General features: G+C 44.3%; 1 protein-coding gene across 2 annotated transcripts in view; it reads right to left on the bottom strand.

Annotated features, from left to right (window-relative positions):
* NUP58 (nucleoporin 58) overlaps nt 1-11,418 on the bottom strand; it is a 49,384-nt gene extending 37,966 nt beyond the window's left edge. For both annotated transcript variants that reach the window (XM_042984525.1, XM_042984460.1), the window contains exons 1-4: nt 11,106-11,418; nt 6,276-6,418; nt 2,491-2,640; nt 1,668-1,805 (exon numbers count right to left, since the gene is read on the bottom strand). In XM_042984525.1, coding sequence (XP_042840459.1) covers nt 1,668-1,805; nt 2,491-2,640; nt 6,276-6,418; nt 11,106-11,212 — 538 coding nt within the window. In that variant the 5' untranslated portion in view covers nt 11,213-11,418. The remainder of the gene's footprint in view (nt 1-1,667; nt 1,806-2,490; nt 2,641-6,275; nt 6,419-11,105) is intronic.
* Nucleotides 11,419-13,952: the final 2,534 nt, after the last annotated feature.

The following is a 13,952-nucleotide window of genomic DNA, read 5'->3' as shown; positions in this document are numbered from 1 at the left end:
TTTTTATTAAAAAAATTTTTTTTTCTTTTAGTGTTTATTTACTTGTGAGACAGGGAGAGACAGAGCACAAGCAGGGGAGGGGCAGAGACAGAGTGGGAGACACGGAATCCAAGGCAGGCTCCAGGCTCTGAGCTGTCAGCACAGAGCCCGACGCGGGGTTTGAACCCACGAACCCGTGAGATCAAGACCTGAGCTGAAGTCGGATGCTTAACCGACTGAGCCACCCAGGTGCCCCAACACGTTATCAACTTTTCCTAACTCATAAATTAGGTTAGGAAACAGAAACTCTTTTTTTGAGAGAGAGAGAGAGAGAGAGAGAGAGAGAGAGAGAGAGAGAATATACAAGCAGGGGAGGGGCAGAGAGAGAGAGAGAGGGAGAAAGAATCCCAAAGAAGCTCCATGCTCGGCACAGAGCCGGAGACGGGGCTCGATCCCACAGCAGTGAGATCAAGACCTAAGCCAGTATCAAGTCAGATGCTTAACCCACCGAGCCACCAGGCGCCCCAAACAGAAATTCTTGATTCTATATTGCTATGTGAGATAATTATACAATGTCTTCAAATCAGAGGAAAGCTTTTGTCACTTCCACATAGCCCCAATGGCTGTCCTGTATTATATTACTGTGTTACATTATATACAGTATCATGTTTCCTCTATTATACATTCCTAATATTCAAAACATGTTAAGGTAGAATCCTTAACATGAGGCCAATTTCAAAATAAGCATGAAAGGAAAACTCAATCTAAGATAGAAAACATTAAGTATTCTCTGCCAAGTGAATTGATACTTTAGTATTTTGTCTGACTATAATAAATTTAATACTTGTGTTTTAAAACTTTACTTTCAAAACATGCTAATACCCTTTCCTGATGTCTTTAATGGAAAGCCATTCTTACAACCAGAGCTTAAAAGGTCAAGTTGTCTTACAATGAATTTAGATACTAAATGATTCAAGTTAAGCAACTGTCTTTTATTAAAAAGACAAGTTTCTCTAGAATAGTTTACTCCTGAGGTGCCTGGGTGGCTCAGGCAGTTAAGCAACCAGCTTCAGCTCAGGTCTTGATCTCACAGTTCGTGAGTTTGAGCCCCACGTCAGAGCTGGTGACAGCTCAGAGCCTGGAGCCTGCTTCAGATTCTGTGTCTCCCTCTCTCTCTGCTGCTCCCCCGCTCACACTCTGTCTTGCTTTCCTTCAAAAATAAATAAACATTAAAAAAAAAAAAAATTTAGAATAGTTTACTCCTCCTTAAACAGGCCCCTCTTTGCTTCCTTATCTAGTCAGTCAATACTGAGGGGCCCCTGGGTGGCTCAAACGGTTAAGTGCCCAACTCTCGATATCAGCTTAGGTCATCCTTGCAGTCATGAGATTAAGCTCCACGTCAGGCTCTGCACTGAGCACGGAGTGAGATTCTGTCTCCCTCTCTGCCCCGCCCCTGCTCATGTGCTCTAAATAAATAAATAAAAATATTGAGCAGAAAAATTTATTTCTACATAGCTAAGATGTCTAATTATGTATGAAAAACATTATTTTTTAATTCAGTGTTCATACTGAACAAAAAATCTATAGGTTAAAGAGATAAAATGATCTGTTCAAAAGGCTGAAATAGAGATAAAGTAAATTTCAAAATAAATAGTTACTATTTCTGGAATGTAAACACCATCAATTACCTGATGTTGCTGTGTTCGAACTCTGGAAAAGCGAATCTCCCAAACCAGCTAAGGCTCCCCCTAGAGAGAGGCTTGTTGATGCAGTAGTAGTCGTGGCTGTTGTTCCACCCAAGTTATTTAGGGTAAATCCTGTAGATGCTGTAAAAAATGAAATTGTAAGGCTTCATAAGGAAACATCATTTCTAAGAACACCAGAGAAAATAAAAACACTTCCCAAGGAATGCAAAAAGCAAAAAAACAAAAACACAGCAAACAACCCTTCAAGTCCGTGATAAAATTCACTTCGGAAAAACTACTCATTAAAGATGAAATTATATATATACCTAAGAACAAAGAGAAATCCTACCTTCAGAGCAAAACCCAGTGACAGAAAGAAGAGTTCTGGGTAATACTATAATGGTGTCAGGTAACTGATTCCAGACAGTAATAAGGAGTTTTTCCACCCAGGACACCAACTTCGCCTTTGAAATGGAATGAATCCTAAGCCAGGCAGTATTTATGCAAACTCTTTACCCTTCCCTGTCACCAAAATGCTCCTTGAAAACAAAGTGGATATTAATAATTTTACATTTTGCCTCTCACTCTGTCCCTGCTTTGCTCTGTAAATAGAGACTGACCTCCAAGATGGTCCCTCCTGCTTTAAGGACCAGTGATGACCCTCTTCACAAATCAGTAGTTTACTAGGTCAAAACCGCCTCATGGTTGAAATAAAAACTTTCCGAAACCAAAGTTACCTTTGATAATAAAGGCGGATACCTATGTTCACCAACGACAGAACTATTCAATTCAACCGTCAAAGGCGGCTTCTCCCATGGTGCCTCACCTGCAGGAGTTGACGTCAGAGCAGACGACAGAGTAAGACCCGTAGCTGAGGTAGAAGCAATAGGCAGAGCAAATGGTGTGGCAGATGCAGCAGGTTTAGTGAATCCTAAACTGAAACCCGTCGCAGATGCGGATGTTGTGGCTGGCGTTCCTGTGCAAACAGACAAACAGCTCCTATTTTACCGTAAGTGTGCATCATACCAGTTTCAATCAGGATCCCTAAAAGACAGAGTCCATCTACTCTTGCAGACAGAACAAGGATACATGTACTCGTATGTGCACGAAAAAGTAACATAAAAGGTGGGACCAAACCAGGGTGCACACTCAAAAAAGACGGCCCTGTGATTTAAGAACAGCAAAAAAAGTCCAGTCACTGTGGTAATGCTGAAATCCATTTTCAGCTCTACCCCTGAAGGTACCTAAAATAGCATTTACCCTTCCTTTATACAGAGCAGAAAAGCCTCCCTCCCCTCCAAGGCTCTTTAAACCAGCATTCTGTACTGCCTAGTGTTCTGGGTTTCTGTCAGCTCCCACTACTCCTTTCAGTCTCCTTCCGTCCATCTCCTTCCTCTGTTCACTTCTTAAATGAGGCCGCCTATGGTACCAGGCCTGCTTCCTTACTTCCCAACCGCAGAATTTCAACCACAGAAACATGGTCTTAATTTACACCCCCTGGAGTCTCCCTGGCTAGCTCTGCCCGGATGTCCCTCGGCACCTCTGCATCCCCCTAGACAGAAGCACTCCTAAATCCCCTGCCGTGGTCCTCTCAGCTGCTCGTGCCAGAAACCACGACCCTCCCTGATGCCCCTCCTCTCTCCTACATCCTACTAGCCACAAACCCTGTCAATGCTGCTGCAGAAATATCCCTGGATTACAAGCATCTTCAAAAACCTTAGCTCAGGCCATCTCCCTCTCCAGAACTATTATCACAACCTCTTGATTTGTTTCTGTGCTGTCAGTCCTTCTAACCTCTAATCTATTCTTTGAATCAGTTAGTTACTTCAAAAACAAGCGAGAATACCAACAAAAAATAATGTCCTGCTGATTCTCTCGGACTGAAGGCTCCCATTAGCTCTCTACTATCTCTACGCTACAGCCTAAAGGGCTGGCACACAACCACCTTTCCTATCTTGTCCCAACTTGCTCCTCAAATCCCCTCTCCGTACCATTCCCACCTCTGAATCCAAAACTCTAAGAACCGAGTATTTTTCGTACTTCCCCGGTCCTTTTGTAACTGGGCCTTTGCACTTTCCATTCCTGCATCAGGAATAATGTCTCCTGCCCCCCAAATAAACTTCTACCCTTTTCTTTCTCTTCCTTCCTTGCTGCCTTTCATACATCTGTTACGGCCTTTATCAGATCACACAAGAACATATTACTACACCTGCCTGTCGCCTTCACCTCGGAACACACCGAATGCCCTGCTCACACACTCTGTAGTTCTTGACATCGTCCGCCCCGCCCTCACCACCAGTACCATCGCCACACCAACAGCTAATACTAAATGCTCAAACCGTCATGCACGCCTAAGGCCACGAGGTTAGGAAGCAGCAGCTGCTCAAAACTACTAAATGAAGACATGTATAACAACTTGCATTTTGGCTTCTCCTGAGAGCACGAAGAAGCCAGAAACTAAGCTTCTGGATTGTCCTTACCACAACCAGAAGTTCCTGCCAGAGTACAGTGCTTTGAAATTCTGCACGGGTCCGACAATCTCAGAAAATGAAAGAATGCAACTGCTTGTCCTTGAAGCCAATCCTGTCCAAACCGCTGGGAGTAAACACATGTGCGATGCTTTCTCCTGATCCCAGGTGAGTAGCATCCAAATGAAAAAAGTCCACCAATCTTGAATTTATTTCAACTTTTGGTTTAACTTTAATTAATAAATTTAATTTTAATTGAGGCTCCTCACTGTCCTTTCATTCATTCCCTTCCTTTGACATTATTAATCGCCATTCTAGTTACTCACGTTCCATTTGGCGTCTCACTGCAGAGAACGAGGGTATTTTTGAGCCAGAAGGAAGTCAAAAACTTTCTAGTCTAATACTTTCACTTTATAGAGAACTAAAAGCTGCCAGATATTACATGACTACCTAAGACCTCACAACGACTTGGAGGTATAAGCAGGGTTTAATTCCAAGACTTCTGAGCTATGTAGTGTGGTGCTTTCTTCACTACAAGGACTCAAATAACTGCAAACTGTAATGTGAAATTTCCACAGAAAAACCACTTCTGTATTTAAGGCTTTTTTTCTGAATTAAAAAGTCACGGACTTTTTAAAACACGCCAGTACTGAAAGGTTCTGTGATGAGTGTCTGTGATCTCTGTTAGGTTCCTTACATGCTTCCTTCTATACCCCAGCTCTGTGAGATATTACGAGCAGAGTAGAAAACCACAGATCTGGGAATCTTTCCTCAAAAATTCTTACACAGAATTAATCCTGTAGTTATAGTTGTTGCTATTCCTGGGGACAAAAAGAGAAATAAAATTTAATTCATCAGCGGAAGATGGCATTTTGGGGGTTTCTCACAAGGGCAGACTTGGAATCATCTTCAGGGTGTGATAACACTACTCAGACGACCAGTATCTCCCACCATGACCACTAACACAAACGTTCTTCCTATAGCACTGGTTTTCATATTGCAAGCTGTATATAATTTTGATTAATTAGGAAATAAAATTTATAAAATGCAAACAACTACTGCTCCTATCAGGCAAGGAGAAAAAAAAGCTACTCTGAGCAAAACACTGGCACGCAGAGCTATTTCAAGAAGCTCCCTGGTTGGTGTCACATCTACTCCTGCAGTTCTTACATTTTCTATGTGTGGCTGTGAAATGTTGCAATCAAAGCTGGAAGGTCAATGCAAAAGGTGGTAACAGAGACCAAGAGGCCCTGAGGGTAGAGAATAAAAAGTCAACAAGGAAGTAAACTGTTTAAATGGCAGTACCAGTGAATCATATTTTTAACTTAATAATAAAATACCCGTAAGTATTAAAAAACAAACAACTTTTTATTATCGAAATGTCTACCTTTTCCCAGTGAGACAGTTGTTTTAATAATACAAAATCTTAAAACATCTCTTAGGAAGGCAAATTATAATTTTACAGTAAAACAGATGCTAACTGTCCCACATATGCTCAATTAAGTCCAAATTGGTAAACTCATCTTGACTAAGGTAAAACGCTGCATTATATAATTTAATATACAAACTGTTACTTTATTCATCGTATTTAAGGAGGTACGCCATCTTTGTGTCAAGTTACAAAAACATTTTTTTTCTTATGAGAGATCTTATTTAATTCTTCAAATGTGTGTGTTTTCCTTCTTTACACAAAAATAGATTATAACTGGGGCGCCTGGGTGGCTCAGTCAGTTAAGCATCCAACTTCGGCTCAGGGCATGATCTCGCAGTTCACGAGTTCGAGCCCCACATCGGGCTCTGGGCTGACAGCTCGGAGCCCGAAGACGACTTCACATTCTGTGTCTCCCTCTCTCTGCCCCTCCCGCACTCATGCTCTGTCTGTCTGTCTCTCTGTCTCTCAGAAAGAAACATTAAAAAAAAATTCTTTTAAATAGATTATAACCAACACGGGCCTATCACTGGTCCTTAATTCCACATGCCAATGTATTTTTTCATCTTAGTATTTACCATTTTCTCGGTCTGTCACCAATGACAATCCTTGTAAAGAGAAGGGATAGAGAACAGAACTAAAGAGAAGGGACAGAGAACAGAACTTGAAGAATAGCCCACACCTACTCCCTGCAAATGTGACAAGCCTCCTTACCTGTATTTGTTCCTCCCAGAGTGAACCCAGTGGTAGATTTCGGTCCAAAGAGGCCAGTTCCAAAACCACCTGAGGAAGCGGATGTAGTTGCAGGAGTTGCAGTGCTTCCAAGAGTTCCAAAATTGAGCCCCACCGAAGGGTTGCTTGTTACAAAAAAAACCAAAAGAGAGTCTATTAGAGCCAGGATTTCTTTAAGAAAAATAAAAGTTCAAGGTTAATTACCTTCTTTCATTTAACATATTCAATATGCCTCCAGAGAATACAAAAGGAACTAACATTTTTAACCAACCAAACTCAAATATTTTCCTGTTCCCTTTAAAAATAAGTCACATATAAAAGTAGCCTTAAAAAATACAATGCGGGGGGGTGCTGGGTGGCTCAGTCAGTTAAGCATCCAACTTTGGCTCAGATCATGATCTCTCGGTCTAGGAGTTTGAGCCCCCGTCAGGCTCTGTGCTGTCAGCTCAGAGTCTGAAGCCTGCTTGGAGTTCTGTCTCCCTCTCTCTCCACCGCGCCCTTGCTCATGCTCTCTGTTTCTCTCCCTCTCAAAAAAAAAAAAAAAAAAAAAGCTAGCATACTTTTAAATGGCTAGGGAAATGCTATGAATGTGGATCATTTTCTTCTGGAATGACTCATGTACAGTCCACATTTCCAAAAGCATTTGTTCTTCCCCAACTAATAATAACATAAAGAAAAATAACATACCCAGAAATAGAAAAGTTATTCTAAGCGGTCTTCACTACCTCTCTATTGCTATATTACCACATTCATGGAGTTGGGGTGGGGGTGGGGGGGCAGAGGACACAGGTATCTTGCCACCAAAACAGCAGTAAGAACTGGGGGCGGGGGTGAGAAGATGAGTAGGACTCAAGGTAACCTGGCAAGAGTAAAATGCAAAGCAAAATTACCCTCGATCCAGAGTTTTTGAAAGCCTAAAAAGAACAGCTGATAATAACAAGTGATATGAACAGAGTTCACAACTTTCAACTGTTCTTATCAAAACTCGGGGGCTCAAATTTGCTATCTATGGGTGGGAGAGCAAATTATGAAAATAAACAAGAAATCCTGACAATTTGCCACTTCAAAAATTGTGTAGGAGAGAATATATCAACATGTAACATAATGGGAGATCCCATTCATCCTGTATACGTACCTTTATTACTTCTCCCTCACCTTCCATACAGACATAATCACCATAAGAGAAGCCAAGGTCAGTTTTAAAACGTTTAAAAGTCTGGGATGTTTCAATTTAAGAAGACAGTAGTATTATGGCTGGGTTCCAGTACCAGCACCCCAGTGTCCTGGTACCTGTGTGACATTACTTAGTGTTTATGATTCTCTATTTCCTCATCTGCAAAATGGGAGTAACAGTGCCCACTTAACAGATTTTTTGAAAGATTAAGAGATTAAATGTTACTACTGTCATCATAAGGAACACTTATAAATTCAATTAAACACATTATGTACAAGGTATTATGCCAGCTAATCACTGTAAGGGGAATAGAGACGAGCTTACTAAGAAGGTAGAACTTGAAATCAGTCATCGACACTGAGTAGGGAAGAAAAAAAAAAGACTACACCCTCTGTCTTAGTTTATCACTGATTTTAAAATGATTTCTGTGAGCACAGGTATATGTGTGTCCCAGGTGTGCAGTACAGAGGGCTGGCAGAACAGGGTTGCAAAGTTTCACCAACAAAGCACAAATCCTAAACACTTAATCAACTGCATTAAAATGGTATTCTAGGGGGCACCTGGGTGGCTCAGTCGGTTAAGTGTCCGACTCTTAATTTCGGCTCAGGTCGTGATGTTGTGACTTGGGAGTTCGAGTCAGGTATCAGGCTTCCTGATAGCACGGAGCCTGCTTGGGATTCTCCCTCCCTGCCCCTCCTCACCCCAGTGCATGCACCTGCTCTCTTTCAAAAATAAACATTAAAAAAAAAAAAAAAGATATTTAAATAAACACTATTGGCAAATTTTGCAAACATCAAATTAAAAAAATGGTTATTATGCTCCCCTGTCTCCCAAATAAATCAGTGATCCCATTTGGTTTTACTGCCATTCCATAAAGACACAAAAGAAGTACAGCCAAGGTAGGTCTAAAAACACAATTAAAATATTTAAAATGTCTTGATAACTGAAGACACAATGAAGTGTTTCACACCTAAATTTGAAAACATTACCAAAGAAATATATCAAAGTGCTATCTTCTTACTCAGAAAAGCAAGAGAAATTTCTCTGTGGCAGAGAAATTTACTTAATAAAAACCAAAAGCCACCCCAGACATGACCAATTTTTGCCTCAACCTGGTATTATCTGCTAGTGACTCTTTAAGACGTGCTACAGAAAAGCCAAGTTGACTCCAGCAGATCAGGACCTGCCCTCATGTGGACTCAGGAGGTAACACTTACTGAGCACCTACCACGTGCCAGGTGTGATGCTAAATACTTTCCATGCTCTATCCGATTCAACACCTCTGTGAGGTACATAGATGATACCCCTTTTCCAGACGTGGGAACTGTTGGACAGTAACGTTGCTGAAACGATTTACCTAAAGAGACCAAATCACTAGATGGCTCTCGGGGTAGTCAGGCCTTCAAACCAGTACTCCACGAGACAGACGTCAGATGCTCTCTCCTTTCATTCATTTATCTAAGCCCTTCTGAAGATTGTGTACATGTTTCCAGCTCAGGACTCAGAATTCCTTTACTCGGTCATTCAACAAGGATCTATGAAAGCCCTTGTCATGTGCCAGGAACTGTCACAGGGACTGAGGACAGTGGTAAGACTCAGATCCTGACTTCAGGAAGTTTCCAGTCAGTGGAGAGAATGAATCAATCACTCATGCACTCAAAAAATACGCACTGAGCTTCACTGTGTCTACCCAAAAAAACGACATGAAACGGTCTTTGCCCTCATGGAGCTTCCGTTCCATTGCTGGGATCAGAATATAAACAAGTCAACAAAAAATACAATGAATTGGGGCGCCTGGGTGGCTCAGTCGGTTGAGCGGCCGACTTCGGCTCAGGTCATGATCTCACGGTCCGTGAGTTCGAGCCCCACGTCGGGCTCTGTGCTGACAGCTCGGAGCCTGGAGCCTGTTTCAGATTCTGTGTCTCCCTCTCTCTGACCCTCCCCGTTCATGCTCTGTCTCTCTCTGTCTCAAAAATAAATAAACGTTAAAAAAAAAATTAATAAAAAAAATATACATAATGAATTGACTACAACCGTGGTAAGTGCTATGTGACAGGGTGCTATGAGGGTGGAAACCTCGTCTACACTGGCAGAGCTGCAAAGACCTCTCTGGATAGGTAAGCACTGGAGTCCCAACAGTAGACACTAGCCTGGCACTCAAGGAGGTGGCAGGGGGATTCCAATCAGCGGGAACTGACCCAAGGGGAAGGGGTTGGGCCAAGCCCACCTGAGGAACTAAGAAAATGCCCAAGTTGCTACAGCAGTGTTTTTCAACCTAAGATTAGGACCCATCAGAAGTAGAACATCAATTTAGCAGATCACAACCAGCATTTGAAAAAAAAACAAAATGGAGGGGCACCTGGGTGGCTCAGTGGGTTAAGCCTCCGACTTCGGCTCAGGTCATGATCTCACGGTCCGTGGGTTCAAGCCCCCCGTTGGGCTGTGTGCTCACAGCCCAGAGAGAGCCTGGAGCCTGCTTGGGATTCTGTGCCTCCCTCTCTCTCTGCCCCTCCCCAGCTCGTGCTCGGTCTCTCTCTGTCTCCCAAAATAAATAGATAGATATTTTAGAAAAATTTTAAATTAGCAGGCCTTGCTGATTATGTGTGCAGAGCGAAAGAAAAGGAGGTATTAAAGGAGAGAGACTCCCAGATTTTATATTTGACTATGTAGTCTGCCCAACCCCCCCCCTTTTTTTTTACCCAAGGAACATTCTTTTTTTGCCCTTTTAATCTACAACCACATTCCTCAAACTTCACAAGATGCCGTGTAACGCGTTCTACGTGCTCTTCTGGATTTAAGGAACTCCTCCACTTTTACCTTAAAAAGACTGAATTCTAAAGACTCCATGTCTCATCACGACAATGATCTTTAACGATTTTAATGGTCTCTGGACCTCTGCTAGCTTTACTTCGCCATCTGAGCTGGTGGTTTAGCAGGCTGCACAAAAACGAGAAATATGCTACATTTTTCAGTGTAAGTCATTACAACACAACACTCGCTCATGTACACTCATCTGCACATCGTGTTCAAAATCATCACCAATAAATGCTGTAACAAGTGTTTAAAACAAGAAACAACAAAGGAGAGGGTCCCATGAGGTCCAAAGACCTGAGCTCGTTTAAAATCCCACAACATCATTAAGCCCTGGAGAGTCCCACACCGTGTCTCCTGCGATGAAATCTGAATTCTCGGGGAGGAACTCTGACTTGTGCTCCTTAAAATCTTCTATTACACTGTCTTTTTCTAAAACCCCAGAGTAAGCCCCAGTGCCGTTCATTCGTTCACCATTCGTTCCGTGCCTCGGGCTGCCGCGCCGCTGGGGCTCGGCGGGACATGCCAGGCCCTTCCACGCAGCCAGACCCCCTCCGTGGGAACAATGTGTGAGTATGAACCATCGTAAATTCTGGGGGACCTCACAGCCCCGAGACCATCCGCCCTCCTGCCGACCAGGCCGCCGGGGTGGGCGGCAGGGCGCTGAAATAAGGCAGGGCTTCGAAGCTGGCCCCGGGCAAGTATTTTGCCACCAGGCCCACCGGGAAGGAAACCCGGGGGGCGGGGGGAAGAGGGAGGGACGGGCCCATCCACCGGAGCCTCGAGGGGGAGGACCCGGGCCGGGGAAAGCGAGGAGGTGCGGTTACCTAGACGCCCCAGTCCCGAAGGAGAAACCGCCGCCTGCGCCGGTCCCGCCGGCGGCGACGGTGGTGGAGCCCAGCGTGCTGGTCCCGAAGGAAAACCCCGTGGACATGGCTGCCGGGGCTCGGAGGCGTCAGCAGGCTGCAAGGGGCCGGGGACGCTCCTCTCTCCTCACAGTCAAGGCGGGCCGCGCAGCATCGCTCTCACCCAGCCGCGACCTGGCGGGAACTTCAAGTCCCGGCGGCTGAGAAGGCCGAGGTGGGTGGGGCCACCACGCGAGAGCACGTTCCGACGCCCGCCGCGCGCACGTAGCCCACCGAGAGCGAGGCCGCCGCGCAAGGCGTCCTGGGACGGGGGGGGGGGGGGGGGGGGGAGGGGTCGGCGCGCCGCGCAAGGCACCCTGGGACGGGGGGGGGGGTGGGTCGGCGCGCCGCGCAAGGCACCCTGGGAGGGGGCGGGGTGGGCGTGCCGCCGGCTCTCTTACGGAGGTGGCGTCCGGCGTTAAAGGCAAGGCGGACCGTTTCTTTTTAGCTCTGTATTGGGATACGTGTTGACGTAATCTGTACTTTATGGTTGTTGAATCGCAATTATTGCTTATGTCCTTCCCTACTGGTAAAAGGGATGCGCGGAGTCCCAGAGTGAGGAAGACCCTATGGAGCATTCCAGGCGCCTTTATAGTAAAGGACGCGACCTCATTTTTTGGTTGGCTACCGCCCCTTCCCCGGGAAGTACCGGGAGCGTGTCTGCTCCCTGACGTTTCGGTAATCGATCGATAATAATTCATCCGCTCCGCGGCGTTTCAGAGAGTCCGCTGCGGGGGGGGGGGGGGCGCGCTGTGGCTGACCCTGTTGGTGCTGCGCAAACTCTCTGGCGATCAAAGGCTGTGGTCAAGTCCAAGTGTTGCGGCGTGTCCTGCTGGGTAGGAGTTTGTGCAGAGAGCTAGTGCAGAGGAGCAGATGGTATGGATCCTTTCGATCCTGTGTGTGGTGCCTAACGGGCTCTCTACTCAGTTTCTGCTGCCGCTACCAACAAGACAACTGTTCTAGAATTCCTTGTGCCCGTTCAAACGCATAGTACCTTCAAGTAGTGGTATAGGGGATCCCCAACAAAATGCTTACCTCTTCGTTCTGCATGAGGCTCGTCAAATGTCAAACTCTCCTACAAAGATTGTTTCTAAGTAACATTTTATTGAAAGGATGGTCAAAGAGCATCAGATACTAGAGAACAGGTCTGACGCGAAAGTCAGACCAAAACAAAACTGGAAGGAATGGAGATAATTTGGGAAGCAAAAATAAACAAGTAACTTTATTTTTATTTTATCTTATGCCTAGAGAAACGAGATCCACAAAATCAGAACAGAGTGCTACAAAAAATTTTTAGAAAAAGGAAAAAGGGAAATGTAGGTAACCAAACGAACTGTTAGCTGGGAGGAACAGCATTCCAGTAGTGGTCGGCACAGCTAGTGCCCAGGTCTTGGATTCTATTATCATTCTCCAATTAAAGGGACTGGACCTCCTTGAGAAATTATTAATTCTAAGAGTTGGGGTGGGAAAGATGCAAGATGAGCCTGGAGCATATTGTAGTGCCAGAAAGTAAGGAAGTGCTCAAAAAACCAGAAACCAAAAAAGCCCTGCCTATGTTGATGAGGTATGTCAAAGGACATAGGAGCCAAGTGAAAAATTTACTGATGGCCAAAGCTGGAACAAGAAACTAAGGAAATAACAGATTATAACCAAAAGTTTAAAATGAACATCGGTAAATCCACACTGATGTAAGCGAATGAATAAATAATAAATGGGGAAGAGTAGAAAAATATCTTGTGCAGAAGCATTCCAAATCATTTATATAGAAACACTGCCCCACAAGAAGGGGAGAACAACTCCTACTCCATAAGGGTGGTATTATAAAGTCGTAAGAATTTCCCAGAAAATATATTAGGAAGACAAAGGGGGCGACTGGGTGGCTCAGTCAGTTAAGCGTCTGACTGTTGGTTTCCGCTCAGGTTGTGATCTCACAGTTCTTGAGATCGAGCCCTGCATCAGGCTCTGCGCTGACAGAGCGGACAGGCTCTTTTTCTCCCTCTCTCTCTGCCCCCCTTGCTCACTCGCGCTCTCTCTCTTTCTCTCTCAAAATAAAAATAAACATTAAAAAAAAAAGACAAAGGCCTAGAGAATAGGAATAAAAGAATAATAAATTAGAGTCAGACCAGGACTTTTCACATCTGATAGAAGAAAGGAAGGAGAGAGGCGCTTGGGTGGCTCAGTCAGTTGAGTGTCTGACTTCAGCTCAGGTCGAGCCCCGCATCAGTCTCTGTGCTGACAGCTCAGAGCCTGGAGCCTGCTTCTGATTCTGTGTCTCCCTCTCTCTCTACCCCTCCCCTGGCTCATACTCTGTCTCTCTCTCCCTCTCAAAAATAAGTAAACATTTAAAAAAATGTTTTTTGAAAAAGAAAGGAGAAAGGGAGGGAAATGGGAAGAACAATAACAGAAGGAAGGGAGAAAAAAAGAAGAAAATAATAAAAAGAAAGAAACAGTAATTATCTCAGAAATAATATAAGAAAATTTCCCATAATTAAAGAAAATGTGTTTTTAGATTGAAAGAGTTCAGCATGGGGGCACCTGGGTCCAACTTCAGCTCAGGTCATGATACCACGGCTGGTGAGTTCAAGCCCCACCTCAGGCTCTGTGCTGACAGCTCACAGCCTAGAGCCTGCTTCAGATTTTGTGTCTCCCTCTCTTTCTGCCCTCTTCTGCTCATGCTCTATCTCTTTCAAGAATAAAAAACATTAAACAAAATATTCAAAGAGTTCATCATGTTCTCAAAACACTGGATGGAAATAGAGGAGAAAACCA

This window comes from Panthera tigris, chromosome A1 (genome assembly GCF_018350195.1).
Source record: "Panthera tigris isolate Pti1 chromosome A1, P.tigris_Pti1_mat1.1, whole genome shotgun sequence".
Classification (NCBI taxonomy): domain Eukaryota; kingdom Metazoa; phylum Chordata; class Mammalia; order Carnivora; family Felidae; genus Panthera; species Panthera tigris.
The sequence above is the reverse complement of the archived record's forward strand: the minus strand, read 5'-3'. Positions and strand labels throughout refer to the sequence as shown.